The 13,648-nt window shown below is 40.4% G+C and overlaps 1 protein-coding gene across 1 annotated transcript in view; it reads left to right on the top strand.

Moving 5' to 3' along the window:
• Window positions 1-930: 930 nt before the first annotated feature.
• The window catches only part of AGGF1 (angiogenic factor with G-patch and FHA domains 1), a gene marked incomplete at both ends in the record, with an annotated part of 45,258 nt that continues 32,540 nt past the window's right edge, over window positions 931-13,648 (top strand). Inside the window, 4 exons of the mRNA XM_080703614.1 lie at window positions 931-1,152; window positions 4,882-4,984; window positions 7,405-7,601; window positions 10,480-10,644. Coding sequence (XP_080559740.1) covers window positions 931-1,152; window positions 4,882-4,984; window positions 7,405-7,601; window positions 10,480-10,644 — 687 coding nt within the window. The remainder of the gene's footprint in view (window positions 1,153-4,881; window positions 4,985-7,404; window positions 7,602-10,479; window positions 10,645-13,648) is intronic.

Genomic DNA, 13,648 nt, shown 5'->3' on the forward strand with positions numbered 1-13,648 from the left:
GCTGTAACAGGCACTGTGATGGGGTCCGAGAGAGAACATGAAGCTCAGCATTTTGAGCTCAGGACTGAAACTGGCCTTGGGGAAGAAAGTAAATCTGAAGATCTGTCAGAGAGTTGAACCAATGCTAGGGTTCATACAGACAAAAACAAAATCTACCAAACCAGAGCGTTTTGTACTCCTGTTCTACTGAACATTGCCATTTTCTTCCCCACCAGAGAGGAACTTGGAAATGATGAACATACTCTTTCCCGGGAGGAGGGGTAGTGCGCATCGGACTAAGCAAGCAGGGCCTCACAACACAACGCTCCAGTGCTGGTTTGTCATTTTCCCTATAATCTTTGACAAAATCATTTTAAGGAGATGTGGTGTCCTCATTCAAAAAGTTTGATAAGATGGGCACGTGCACGATCCATTATCATTCCCGGGATTTGGGAGTCACCATCCAACCAACTCTCCAGGATCCCCGCGCCGAGCCGCCACGCATGCGCACAGAGAGCGTGTGCGCCGCGAGGTCCTTCCGGCTTGCCGTCGCTTCCTTTTCCGCCTTGGCCCCGCCCTCCTCCGGCGCTCCGCTTCCGGTCCAGCCCCGGAACGGCCTGAGCGTTTGTTTCTCTGTTCTCCGGCCGGTGTACTCGTCCAACGCTCTTCGCCCCGGCTCTGCCAGGGTGGAAGGTGGTTGCCAATAAAGCGCCCGGCTTCAAGGCCGCGCAGATCGGGCAGGGGCCGCCCTCCGGCCCCTCGCTCGCTGCCCGCGGACCCGTTCGGCGCCAGGTGACAAGTCTGAGAGCGTCATGGCCAGGGGCCGCCGCGGCCGGCCGGGTGTGAGGCCGCCCTTCCCAGCCCGCGCGCTCCCGGGGTCTCTGGGGCCGCCGGCGCCCATCGTGGTGTGAGCGCTTGCCCCCCGCACCGCGGGCCACCTCGCCGGGCCTCATGGCCTCCGGGGCGCCGTCCCCGCCGCCGTCGCCCTCGTTGTCTCTGTCGCCGCCCACCTCCCCCGAGCCTGAACTGGCCCAGCTGAGGCGGAAGGTAGAGAAGTTGGAACGCGAGCTGCGGAGCTGTAAGCGGCAGGTGCGGGAGATCGAGAAGCTGCTGCATCACACGGAGCGGCTGTACCAGAGCGCAGAAAGCAACAACCAGGAGCTCCGCACGCAGGTGCGTGGGGCGCCCAGCCCGAGGCGGCCTCCCGTGACCTCGGAGGGCTCCCTGGCTGACGCCCAGAACGACTTTATAGGATAGTTGAAATTAATGGAAACCCAAAGAATTACACTTCCAAGTGCATTTTAACAGACCCAAGAGTTCAGATTACAGTGCCTCACGGCTAGCATGAATTGAACGCCACTACTTTGGCTATACTCACACTACACTGTTGGCAGTAGGTTCACTTGTAATGGAGTGTTTGTTTTATTTGGGGGTCCTTGGAATTGAACCTAGGACCTCACACGTGCTAGGCAAACACTATATTGAGCTACGTCCCCAGCCCCCGTAGTATATTTTTCTTCTAGTTCATGTTTGGGTTTGCTAATGGGCTGAACTTGAATCAGAATCCCATCTCTACTACGAACTAGACGTGTAAACTTATACTGAGCTTCAGTTGTCTGTAAAATCAGAATAACACACAGCTGTGAAAGTTAAAGTTAAAATGAGCACACATAATTTCACAAACTGTTGAGCTCTTTGTGTTCTTGTGAAAGTAAGGAGATACAGCTGACTTTGTTAGAGACATTTACAGTTGATTTTATTTTCATAATATACAATGAGGCCATGCATTTAAATAGCACTTAAAATTCCTTCTCTCTCTCTCTTCTCTTCTCTTTTTTCGGTACTGGTGATGGAACCCAGGGGCATTCTAACTCCAAGCGCCCCCCCCCCACCCTATTTATTTGTCTTTATTTTGAAACAGGGTCTCACTAAGTTGCGGAGGGCCTCACTAAGTAGCTGAGGCTGTCCAGAACAGCTGTCCTCAGGTCTCAACCTCCCAAATGCTGGGATTACAAGTGTGCACAACCACACCTGGCTCCTATATTACTATTTGAAACAAGGTCTCACTTATTTGCCACATACTGGCTTCAAACTTGTGATCCTCCTATCTAAACCTCCCAGGTACTGGGATTACAGGTGTGTGCCACTTTACCCAGCTTAAATAAAATTTATAATTATAAATTGCTACAAAGTATTACATGTCTGGGAGATCCTGAAAGAAAATATATTCTTCTCATCTTCCAAGAGCCAGCATTTTCAGCATTTATTAATGTTATCTTGATGATGATTCAAAGTAAAAAATGTAAATTCAGGTTAGGGTAGGTGGCTCTTGCCTGTAGTCTCTGCTGCTCAGGAAGTTGTCGCTTGAGCCCAGGAGTTCCAGGTAAGCCTACCTAATGTAGAGAGACCCCATCTTAAAACAAGCTGGGTGTGGTGGCACACGCTTGTAAAATCCCAGCATTTGGGAGGCTGAGACAAGGATCATGTTTCTGTTAACAGACAACCTCAGCTACTTAGCAAAGCCCTTTGCAACTCAGTGAGACCCTGCTTCAAAGTAAGGAATAAAAAATAGGGCCTGAAGTATAACTCTGAGGTTGAATGCCCCTGGGTTCCATCCCCAGTACCGGGGGGAAAAAAAAACTGGGGCTGTAGCTTGGAGGTATAGCTCTTGCTTAGTATTTGGAAGGCCCTGAGTTGGATCCCCAGTGCCACAAAAATAAAAAACCTTAAATCTGCTGCTTATAGTAATAACTTTACTCTTCTAGTCAGCCTCCCCTGGGAGGGAGATTAGTAACTGTCACCCTAAATTAGTAATGTTTCATTTGGAGCAGTAGAAAGTTGGCTTGAGAATTAAGGATGAACTTTGAGAAAGTAATATTTGTACAGGTGGTTTGGGGATCAAAAAGCCTTGTCTTGTGCCAATTACTTTGTCTCTTTAGATGTTTCATGTGTAAGACTGTCATTAGGACAACTAATTTGTAAGGTGGATGTATGATTTAAGGAGATACTACCCAAAGTAAAAATGCAATGCTCAGCATTTAGTATATACTCCTAGGTTAAGGAATTTAAGGGAACGCTTATTCTCAGGGATGGATACTATACTTCCATGAATCTGAGAGCAAATGTCTCCTTAATTTTCATCCTAGAGTATCTTGCCTGTCTCACTCTAGTTTCAGTTTTGGTAGTAGTAGCATATCTGATAACTCATAAAATGCCTAGATAACATATATATGGTAAGTTTTAACACCTTTCTGTGTTTAAAGCTTATGTGTCATTAAATATTTTTTTAGCAACTTAATAAGACCCTGTTTCAAAATAAAATATAAAATAGGGCTAGGGATGTAGCTCGGAACCCCTGGGTTCAGTCTTTACGTTTGAAAAAAAAAAGTTTTCTTAAGAAACTTGTATTTTTTTACTTGGTTTCATGCATATAGTAGGCATTGTTTCACATCCTGTCAGACTGAGGTGCATTGGCTGTGACAACTTCTTACCTGCTTATGGACATGTCCATACTCTGTTGCTTTGACCTGTGCAGCATCCTTACAGGGACATTGTAGTGCTAAACCACATGAAAGACAGAGGCCCCTCTTAGGTCACTCTCTCTTCCCTTCTGTTGCAGATATTAATTAATTAATTAATTAATTAATTAATTTTTGTGGTACTGGGGATTGAACCCAGGGACATTCTACCTCCAAGCGACACCCCCAGCCCTGTTTTTTATTCTTTATTTTGAAACATGGTCTTGCTAAGTTGCAAACGGCGTCACTAAATAGCTGAGGCTGGCTTTGAACCTGCTATCCTCTTGTTTCAGCTTCCAAGTACTGGTATTACAAACTTGTGCCACCACACCCGGATCTATTGCAGATATTTAGTCATAAGACAACTACTTTAAAAAAATGTACATTAAAGCATATGAATGGCATTAATATATTTAAGTGAATAGTTAATTCCAGGTGGAAGACACTGAAGGATACTAGACAGTTCAACCTAGGTGAAAGTTACAGTGTTTAGATTTTCTATCTCTTTAGAGAGCAATGCTGACCTTTTAAATAGTAGCATAAAAACTTTCATTTGAGCTGTGTGTGGTGGTGCATGCCTGTAATCCCAGTACATGGGAGGCTGAGGCAGAAGAATCACAGGTTGGAGGCTAGCACACACTAATTTAACAGACCTTGTTCCAAAAGAAAAAAAAAAATGAAGAACTGGGGTGTAGCTTAGAGGTAGAATGCCCCTGGTTCAATTTTCAGTACACATGTACACATATACAAAATAAGTAATAGAAGGACTAGGAGTGTAGCTTAGTAGTAGAGTACCCCCCGGGCTCAAACCCTAGTACAACACATACACACAAAAATTCTGTGGTTTTCTTGTTGTTTATTTTTGTTTTGGCTGTGCTGGGGATCTAACCCAGGGCTTCTTGTATGCTGTGCAAGCACTCAGCCACTTTGCTATACCCCAAGCCCAAGACATTTCTGTTTGTTAGAAATGAAAGATCCTGTTCCCATTACTGATTTTGGTAGAGGTGGTGGTGGTGAGGAATATTTGGATGTTTAGCAAGAGAACTTAAGGATAAAACCATCTCTGAGTGAAGCAGGGTGGCATGTGCCTGTAGTCCCAGCACTTTAGAGGCTGAGGTGGGAGGATGGCTTGGGCCCAGGAGTTCCAGAACAGCCTGGGCAACATAGATTCCCATGTACAAAACAAAACAAAAATCCGCCTGAAAATTACCTCTAAGAGTTGTAAATGTTTTTCTTTTCTTTTTTTAATGAAACTAGCTGCCCTTGACCTACCTCTTAAAATTTTGCCAAGAAAAATTTCTTATTTTAATATCAAAGAATGGTTTATATAATATTAGTTAGCTCTATGATTTGTTTATCCTAAGCCTTTGTTTTCTTCTTTCAGGTAGAAGAACTCAGTAAAATACTCCACTGTGGGAGAAATGAAGATAATAAAAAGTCTGATGTAGAAGTACAAACAGATAACCATGCCCCTTGGTCAAGTTCAGGTATTCCAACTTGGAATAAGTAATTCTTAATACTGTTACCTTCAAATCATGCTAATGTATTTACTTCAGATTTATTTATTTATTTATTTATTTATTTATTTTTGCAGGTCTGGGGGTGAAACCCAGGGGCATTTGACCTCCGAGCTACACCCCTGCCCTATTTTTTATTCTTTATTTTGGAACCGGGTCTCACTGAGTTGCAGAGGGCTCACTAAGTAGCTGAGGCTGTCCACAAACCATGATCCTCCAGTCTCAGCCTCCTGAATGCTGGGATTACAAGTGTGCGCCACGAAGCCCAGCTTACTTCAGATTTAAAATGGGTAAAATCCCACATTTGACTTCTTTCAATATGTTTTGGTATTTTCAGTTAATTTGCTCTTCTGGTGAAAAGTTTAGAAATGTATTATCATACTATAATTCTTTTCTTCGTTTTTGTGGTACTGGGGATTGAACCCAGATATGTTCTATCACTGAAGCACACCCCCAGATTGTTTTTCTTTTGAAAAAACATTTTGCTTTGTTACCATGTGCTGTCTTTGACCTTGCAGTCATCCTTCCTTAGCTTCTCAATTACTGAGATTATAGGGTGTGCTACAGTGCCTATAATGTTGCTAATGTGTTTTCAGTGAGCTGAAAACTTTACTCCCTGAATAATTTTATTCTTTGGTTTTAAGATGTAGTTTTTCCTGAGTTGTTTAGGTTGGTCTCAAATTCCTAGACTCAAGTAATCTGCCCATATGAGCCTCCTGAGTTCTGGGACTGCAGGTGCTCACCATAGTGCCTGGCTTACTGAGTAATTCTTGTCATGCAGAAGACCATCTACCTTCATAATTGACCTTTACTATGATCAGAGGCCTGTGTTTTCTTGTTGATGTATTCTACTTGGCAGTGTGTACAGGGCTAGTCTCTCAGGTCTTTATGAGAATGGTGAACGATTTGCAGTGGCATTATGTTGTAAGGCAAATAACTGTACTGTAACATTTTCATTAGTATGGATCACAAAAGATAATCTTTCCCAGCCAGGGCTAGTGATGCATGTCTCTATAGCTAGTATTTGGGAGTCAGGGACAGGAGGATCACAAGTTTGAAACCAGCACATGATAACTTGGTAAAGCCTTGTTCCAAAATAATTAAAAAAAAAAAAAAAAGCCGGGCGTGGTGGCACACACTTGTAATCCCCGCGCTTGGGAGGCAGAGACAGGAAGATTGCGCAGGTTCGAAGCCAGCCTCACTGGCTTAAGAGACCCTGTTTCCAAATAAAAAAGTATAAAATAGGTCTCGGAGTGTAGACCGGAGGTAGAAGGGTTTCCAGGAACCCCAGTACCACCAAAAAAAAAAAAAGAAGAAAAAGAAAAAAAAAAGGCTGGGGGTATAGTTCATTGGTAAAAATGCCCCTAGGTTCAATCCCCAGTATTGTGTACACACACACACACACACACACACACACACACACACACACACACGAATTTTTCCTGTTACAGCTGCCATTGATGTAATTTAGCTGAATTATTAAACGTAGTAGTACTAACCTTACATATCTGTATGTGATATTTTTCAGTAATTCAGTATGGGAGAAAATTGGTAGAAAAGTCAAACCCTGATGGTCCTGTCAGTTGATAAGCAAAAATATTAAGGCATATGGTAAAAAGTTGCTGACGTTTTCCTGGCAGTACCCAGTCTACCTATTTTCCTTTTTATTTACTCTTGATGTGAAAAATCCAAATATGATTACTTGTTTATTTTCTTTTTAGTTTGACAGCTGGGGTACTAATGATGGCATTAGATGAAATAATATACAATTCTGTAGATCTATATACATCATCAGTTTTAATCTTTTTTTTTTTTTTTTTTAAGTACTGGGAATTGAACCCAGGGGCATTCTACCTCCAAGCTACAACCCCAGCCATATTTTTTATTCTTTATTTTTCAAACAGGGTCTCACTAAGTTGTAGAGGGCCTAAGTAGCTGAGGCTGTCCAAAAACCACAATCCCTCTGTCTCAGCCTCCCAAGGACTGAAATACAAACATGCATCACCACACCTAGCAATTTCAATCTTTTAAATATATGCAATTATGAGCCAGTATTGGTGGTACATGCTTGTAATACCAGTACATGACAGGCTGAGACAGGACAATGACGGGTTCAAGGCCAGCCTCAGTTATTTGGGCCCTTCGAAACTTAGTAAGACCCTGTTTCAAAATAAAGACTAAAAAATAGGGCTGGGGTTGTAGCTCAGAGGTAGAATGCCCCTGAGTTCAGTCTCCAGTACCATAAAAATAATTAATTAAATAAATATATGCAATTATAAAAGCCACAATTTATTTGCAGTATATACTGCTGTGTACTAAGGGTCATTTTAGAATTATACCTTTTCTACATACCCTGTTCTAATATATCACTTAATTTGTTTTTGCTACAGATTATTATTATCAGGCATACTATGATGATAGTCTTCCAAATAAGGTGACTGAACACTCAGTTCAGCAGTGCCAATCTACTGAATCATCTACTTTTAATTCTGAAGACCCATCACAAGGAGAAAATGATATTTATACTGGTACTGATGTAACAGAAAATGTTAAATGTGAACATGATCATTTCACCTCAGATTCACAGGTAATAAATACTAACATGAAAACCTTTGCCGTTCAAGAACTTGTATTTCTTTGTTATTATGTAGAAAGATAGACTTCTTTGATCTATCACAACATACAAGCTGGTATACATTCTTATGTATAATTACACAAAACATTACAGTTTTGTTTTGTTATTTGATGTTGGGTTGCCCTGTGTTGCCCATGCTGGGCTCAGTGAGCCTCCTGCCTTAGCCTAACTAGTAGCTAGGACAAGAGGTGTATGCATGCCACTGTGTCAGACTACTGATTTTCTTGTTTTGATACTGGAGATTGAATCTTGGGGTACTCTGCACTACATTCCCAGCTCTTTTTATTTTTTATTTTATTTTTTCCGTACTCTGGTTTGAACCTCTGAGCTACATCCCCAGCCCCTACTCCCTTTTTTTATTCTTTATTTTGAAACAGGGTCTCACTAAGTTGCAGAGGGCCTCACTAAATAGCTGAGGCTGGCTTTGAACCTTCAGTCCTCCCAAGTACCCAAGTATTGGGATTACAGATGTATGCCACCACACCCAGCTTTTATTTTATTTTGAGGCAGGGTCTTTATGTTAAGTTGCCAGGACTGGCCTTGAAGTTTCCCCCTCCTACCTAAGCCTTTGGAATAGCTGGGATTATAGATGTGTGCCATTCATTGTGCCTGGCCTGGCCTTTTTTTTTTTTTTTTTGATAATAGGGATGGAACCCAAGGGCATTCTATCTCCGAGCTACACCCCCAACCCTATTTTTTATTCTTCATTTTGAAACAGGGTCTCACTGAGTTGCAAAGGGCCTCACTAAGTAGCTGAGGCTGTCTGTGAACCATGATCCTCTTGTCTCAGCCTCCCAAATGCTGGGATTACAAGTGTGCACCACCATGCCTGGCTCCCTGGCCATAGTTTTTATAAAACAAAAACTAGAACTTATTTATGTCTGTAATTGTTTTTCTACTACATTGTGTTGTCAGATTTGATGGCATACATAAACTAAAAAATTTGTCAGTGTTTTAACTCAGTTAATTTTGGACAACAAGCACAATATTTTATTTATACCTAAAAATAATTTTTTGGAGCCTGTTATAGTGGCACTCACCTGTGCTCCCACTTCTTAAGAGGCTGCTACAGGAGGATTGCAAATTCAAAGTCAGCCTTTGCAACTTAGTGAGACCTTGTTTCAAAATAAGAAAAATAAGCCGGGCGTGCATGCTTGTAATCCCCGCACTTGGGAGGCTGAGACAGAAGGATCACACAGGTTCGAAGCCAGCCTCAGCTACTTAGTGAGGCTCTCAGTAATTTAGTGAGACCCTGTTTCCAAAAATAGGTCTGGGGGTATAGCCTGGAGGTAGAAAGCTTCTGGGTTCCATCCCCAGTACCACAAAATAAATAAATAAAATAAAAAGGACTAGTGGAATAGCTCAAGGTAGGATGCTCCTGGGTTCAATGTGGTGCTCTACCTAAAAAAAATCTTAGGAAATTGAAGTATCTCACTACTTGCTGGGGCTCCCCTCAAACTGCTGGGCTAAAGCGATCCTCCAGCCTTAGCCTCCACTGCAGCCAACTACACTTAAACATTTTTTGTTTTTCTGGTGCTGGGGATGGAAGCCAGGGCCTTGTATATGCCAGGCAAGTGCTCTACCACTTAGTTGGTCATCAGCCCTAATTTATTTTTATTTATTTTTTAAAATCTTACCTTGTTCAGATTTCCCTATTTTATACTTTTGATTTTTAATTTGTTTGAATTAGGATCCTATGAGTGATATGTAATTTAAAAAATAACTTTTTCTTTTTTTGTGTGGTACTGGGAATTGAACCCAGGGGCATTCTGCCTCTGAGCTAAATCCCCAGTTCTATTTTTTTATCTTTATTTTGAAACAGGGTCTCACAAAGTTACAAAGGGCATCACTAAGTAACTGAGGTTGACTTTGAACTTGCAATCCTCCTGCCTCAGCCTCCCAAGTACTGGGATTACAGGCATGTGCCACCATACCCAGCTGTTCTTTTTTTAAAATGTTTTTCTCTCCGAACATGTAATTATTGAACAATATGGATCGTTCCTTCTATAGAATATTTGGTGGCCTATATTTTGTAGATTGCTTCCATTTTGATGCCATATGTTTATTTTTTTGTGGTACTGGGAATTGTACCCAGAGACATTCTACCACTAAGCTACATCCATAGACTGATTTTATTTCCTATTTGGAAACAGGATCTTAGTAGGTTGCTGAAAGCCTCACTAAATTGTTGACTCTTTTTGTGTGTGTGTGTGTAGTACTTGGGGATGGAACCCAGGACTATACTAGCAGACTTATTTTATACTTTAGTTGGAAACAGGGTCTCACTAAGTTGCTGACAGCCTCCCTAAGCAGCTGAGGCTGGCTTCAAACTTGTGCAATCCTGTCTCAGCCTCCCAAGCGCTGGGATTACAAAGCCTGCGCCACCACATCCCGCTTGACTTTGTTTTTGAACCTGTGATCTTCCAGTCTCACTCCCAAGTACTAGGATTACAAGTGTGTGTCACCAAACCCAACTCATTTAGTTTTTAGTAGTTGCTACTACCTTAGTTTTGGTGTCTTTAAAACTGGGTCCAGGGACTGGAGATGTAGTTTAGTGATAGAGCACACGCCTAGCATGCATAAGACCCTTTATTTGATTTCCCAGCACTGCAACAAAACAAATAACTGGGTCAAAGTTGAATTAAATAACACAGTAGTAAATATGTTTTAAGAGTGATTCAAATTGTAATTCATTGGCACATGTTTCCATTATAGAAATTTGAAGTCATTATTTAAATATAGCATTGAGTGTACTTATTGTTTGAATTCTGTTACTTTTAAGTTGATGTCAGAAGTTTTGTCTTATTTTGCATGACTGTGTCTTTTGTAGGGGCCAGCATCTGCATTAGCAACTGAAGGTACATCTGTAGAAGGTTCATCAATAGCTGAAAGTTTGAGAGCTGCAGCAGAAGCTGCTGTATCACAGACTGGATTTAGTTATGATGAAAATACTGGACTGTATTTTGACCACAGCACTGGTTTCTATTATGATTCTGTAAGTATCTGAGATCTTTTTAATACTATACTGTTTTATATTTAGCTGCCTGATAGCATATATTAAACCCTAACCTGAAGGAAGAAAAGAAGTGTGCTTAAAAATGTATTATTCACGCCGGGCATGGTGGCTCATGCTTGTAATCCCGATGCTTGGGAGGCAGAGACAGGAGAATCGCGCAGGTTCGAAGCCAGCTGCGCTGGCTTAAGAGACCCTGTTTCCAAATAAAAAAAGTATAAAATAGGTCTGGGAGTGTAGCCTGGAGGTAGAAGGGCTTCCAGGAACCCCAGTACCACCACAAAAAGAAAAAGTATTATTCAAAGTTATTTGATAAAAGAACTATAAAATAGTTTATGATATACTATGCTATACTAAATATGCTATACTTCTAGGTTTTTATATAATTAAGGTGATAATTGTGGTTATCATAGATTGATGTTTTAGAGAGATCTGATATTTTTTTTTAATGGTACTGGGATTGAATCCAGGTCTTTATGTGCTGGAGAGGTGCTCTACCACTGAGCTACATCCCCAGTCCTTTTTTGTTTTATTTTGAGACAGGTTTTCATTGAATTGTTCAGATTATTCTTTAACTTGTGATGCTTCTACTCTAGGATTAGTTGGGATTGTAGGTGTATTCCACTGTATTTGGCTTGTAGTAACTTTTTATATATAATGTATTAAAAATGATAGATCTTTTATTAATAAAAGCAGATCATTAACTATTATAAAAATATTTAAGAACCTAAACTTCACCAGGCATGGTGGCGCACGCTTGTAATCCCCGTGCTTGGGAGGCAGAGACAGGAGGATCGCGCAGGTTCGAAGCCAGGCTTGCTGGCTTAAGAGATCCTGTTTCCAAATAAAATAAAAATATAAAGTAGATCTGGGAGTATAGCCGGGAGATAGAAGGGTTCCATCCCCAGTACAACACACACACACACAAAAAAAACCCCTAAACTTAAATATTTCATTGTAGAATTAATTAACTTTTGCAATGTTGGGGATTGGACCCAGGGGCATTCTACCTCCAAGCTACACCCCAACCCTATTTTTTTTGTTTTGTTTTGAAACAGAGTTTTACTAAGTTGCAAAGGGCCTCTCATTAAGTAGCTGAAGCTGGCTGCGAACCTGCAATTCTTGTCTCAGCCTCCCAGGTACTGGGATTAGAAGTGTGTGCCACTATGCCCGATTTTTTATTGTAGGATTTATAAGGATTTATTTATATTCAGTAGCCTGTTTATTATTAAACAGTGTTTTATATTCTGTGGCTTTTGAGCATTTTACTTAAGAGCTCAGTTTGGGTTGGGTATTTAGCATGCTCTGTGAGAAGGCCTGCCTAGGATGCACAAGGAACTGGGTTCAAGTCCTGGCATTACAAAAAATAAATGCAAAAAAGCAAAATAACCTGTTAACTAGGGAATTCATGTGAAATATAGAAATATATATATAATGGAGCTGACCATAATGGCACATACCTGTAATCCCAATACTTAGAAACTGAGATAGGAGGATCACAAGTTTGAGACAGGCTCAGCAATGTATTGAGACACTCAGCAACTTACTGAGACCCTGTTTCAAAAAAAAGGGAGAGGGTTGGGAGTGTAACTGAGAGGTAGATTGTCCCTGGCTGGGTTCAATCCCAAGTGCCACAAAATCAAAAAAGAAGAGAGAAAGAAAGAAATATAATGACCGGTGACTAGAACAAAGCCAGAAAATAAAGCTCTTGATTTTAAGATGGTGTTTATGGCTATTAAAGTCTAATACTTTGATTTCATTCAAGAGTTGTTAACAATAAGGAGACTCATCAAGTTATTTCAGTGACAGAAAATCAAGGAATGTGATCTGGTGGTGCCCTGGGAAACTACAGAATGTGATGCTGAAAATTGGAGTTGAAGCCAGTGTGCCAATGGGACACACCTATAATCCCATGTACTTGGGAGGCTGAGGGTGATCACAGGTTTGAAACAAGTCTCAGCAATTTAGCAAGACTTTCAAAATAAAAAAGGATGGGATGTAGGTTGGAGGTAGAAGGCCCTTAAAAGCCCTTGGGTTTCATCTCCAATATAAAAAAAAGTGGAGCAGATATTCATCATTTTTATTGGAACTATAGTTACCTAATCTAGGGAACCTAAGGGTAATACTAAACATCTTAATTGAGATGAGAGATTTGTGTAATTTGTCTTCCTTTACATGGTAGACTTTTTAGTCTATTATGAAGAGAAGATTTTCTTTCTTGGGAGTATGCTAATTAATAGCTGGAATATTAATGTTTAAATTCTCACCCAAAGCTGTGTTTATTTTGTTCAAAGAAAACACAGTTACCAAGTAGACTTTTTATTTTTTCACCTTCCTTTCTGTATCTTTCTTCCTGACACCTATTCTATAAATAATTATAGTCTGCAGATAATAATTGTAAGTAGATAAAGGACATTATTGTTTTACGACTTTTATTGTGCTAGTGTTTATTTTAATTAAATATTACTTTTCTTGTATTTTAAAAATGTCTGTATATTGTACTGATGGCCCTCACAGATTTAAAAGGTTTAAGTTACAAAAATTATCACTAGAAATAAGATTTCATTAAATTAAAGTAAAGCTCCATTAAGTTTCTTAAAGGAAAAATGGTACAAATGCCTAATATTTTTGTAAGAAATCTGCAGAATGCATGGATTGAGTATGATAAATTGCAAGTATCCACAAAATGATAAATTAATGCTTTTTCAGGAAGTTGCAGTTGCTTAATCTCAGTATATCATAAGTTGTTTCCAGGTCTGGTCTGCATTGAATTTGTGATGTGAATAAAATATAAAAGGTCTAATTAAATTTTGGCTGTGGAGTAATGGCCAGTATCTAATAAGTACAAGCAATTACATAATTTTATCATTGCAGTTTTTAATCCATAATTTCCCCAGATTCATTTGTGCATGTCTGCTTTGCTCATTAATTTTACTTACTTTACTGTAGAATCAGTTAATTACTGAAGACAGTTGTTTATTAGTTC

This window comes from Muscardinus avellanarius, assembly GCF_963383645.1.
Source record: "Muscardinus avellanarius genome assembly, chromosome: 1".
Classification (NCBI taxonomy): domain Eukaryota; kingdom Metazoa; phylum Chordata; class Mammalia; order Rodentia; family Gliridae; genus Muscardinus; species Muscardinus avellanarius.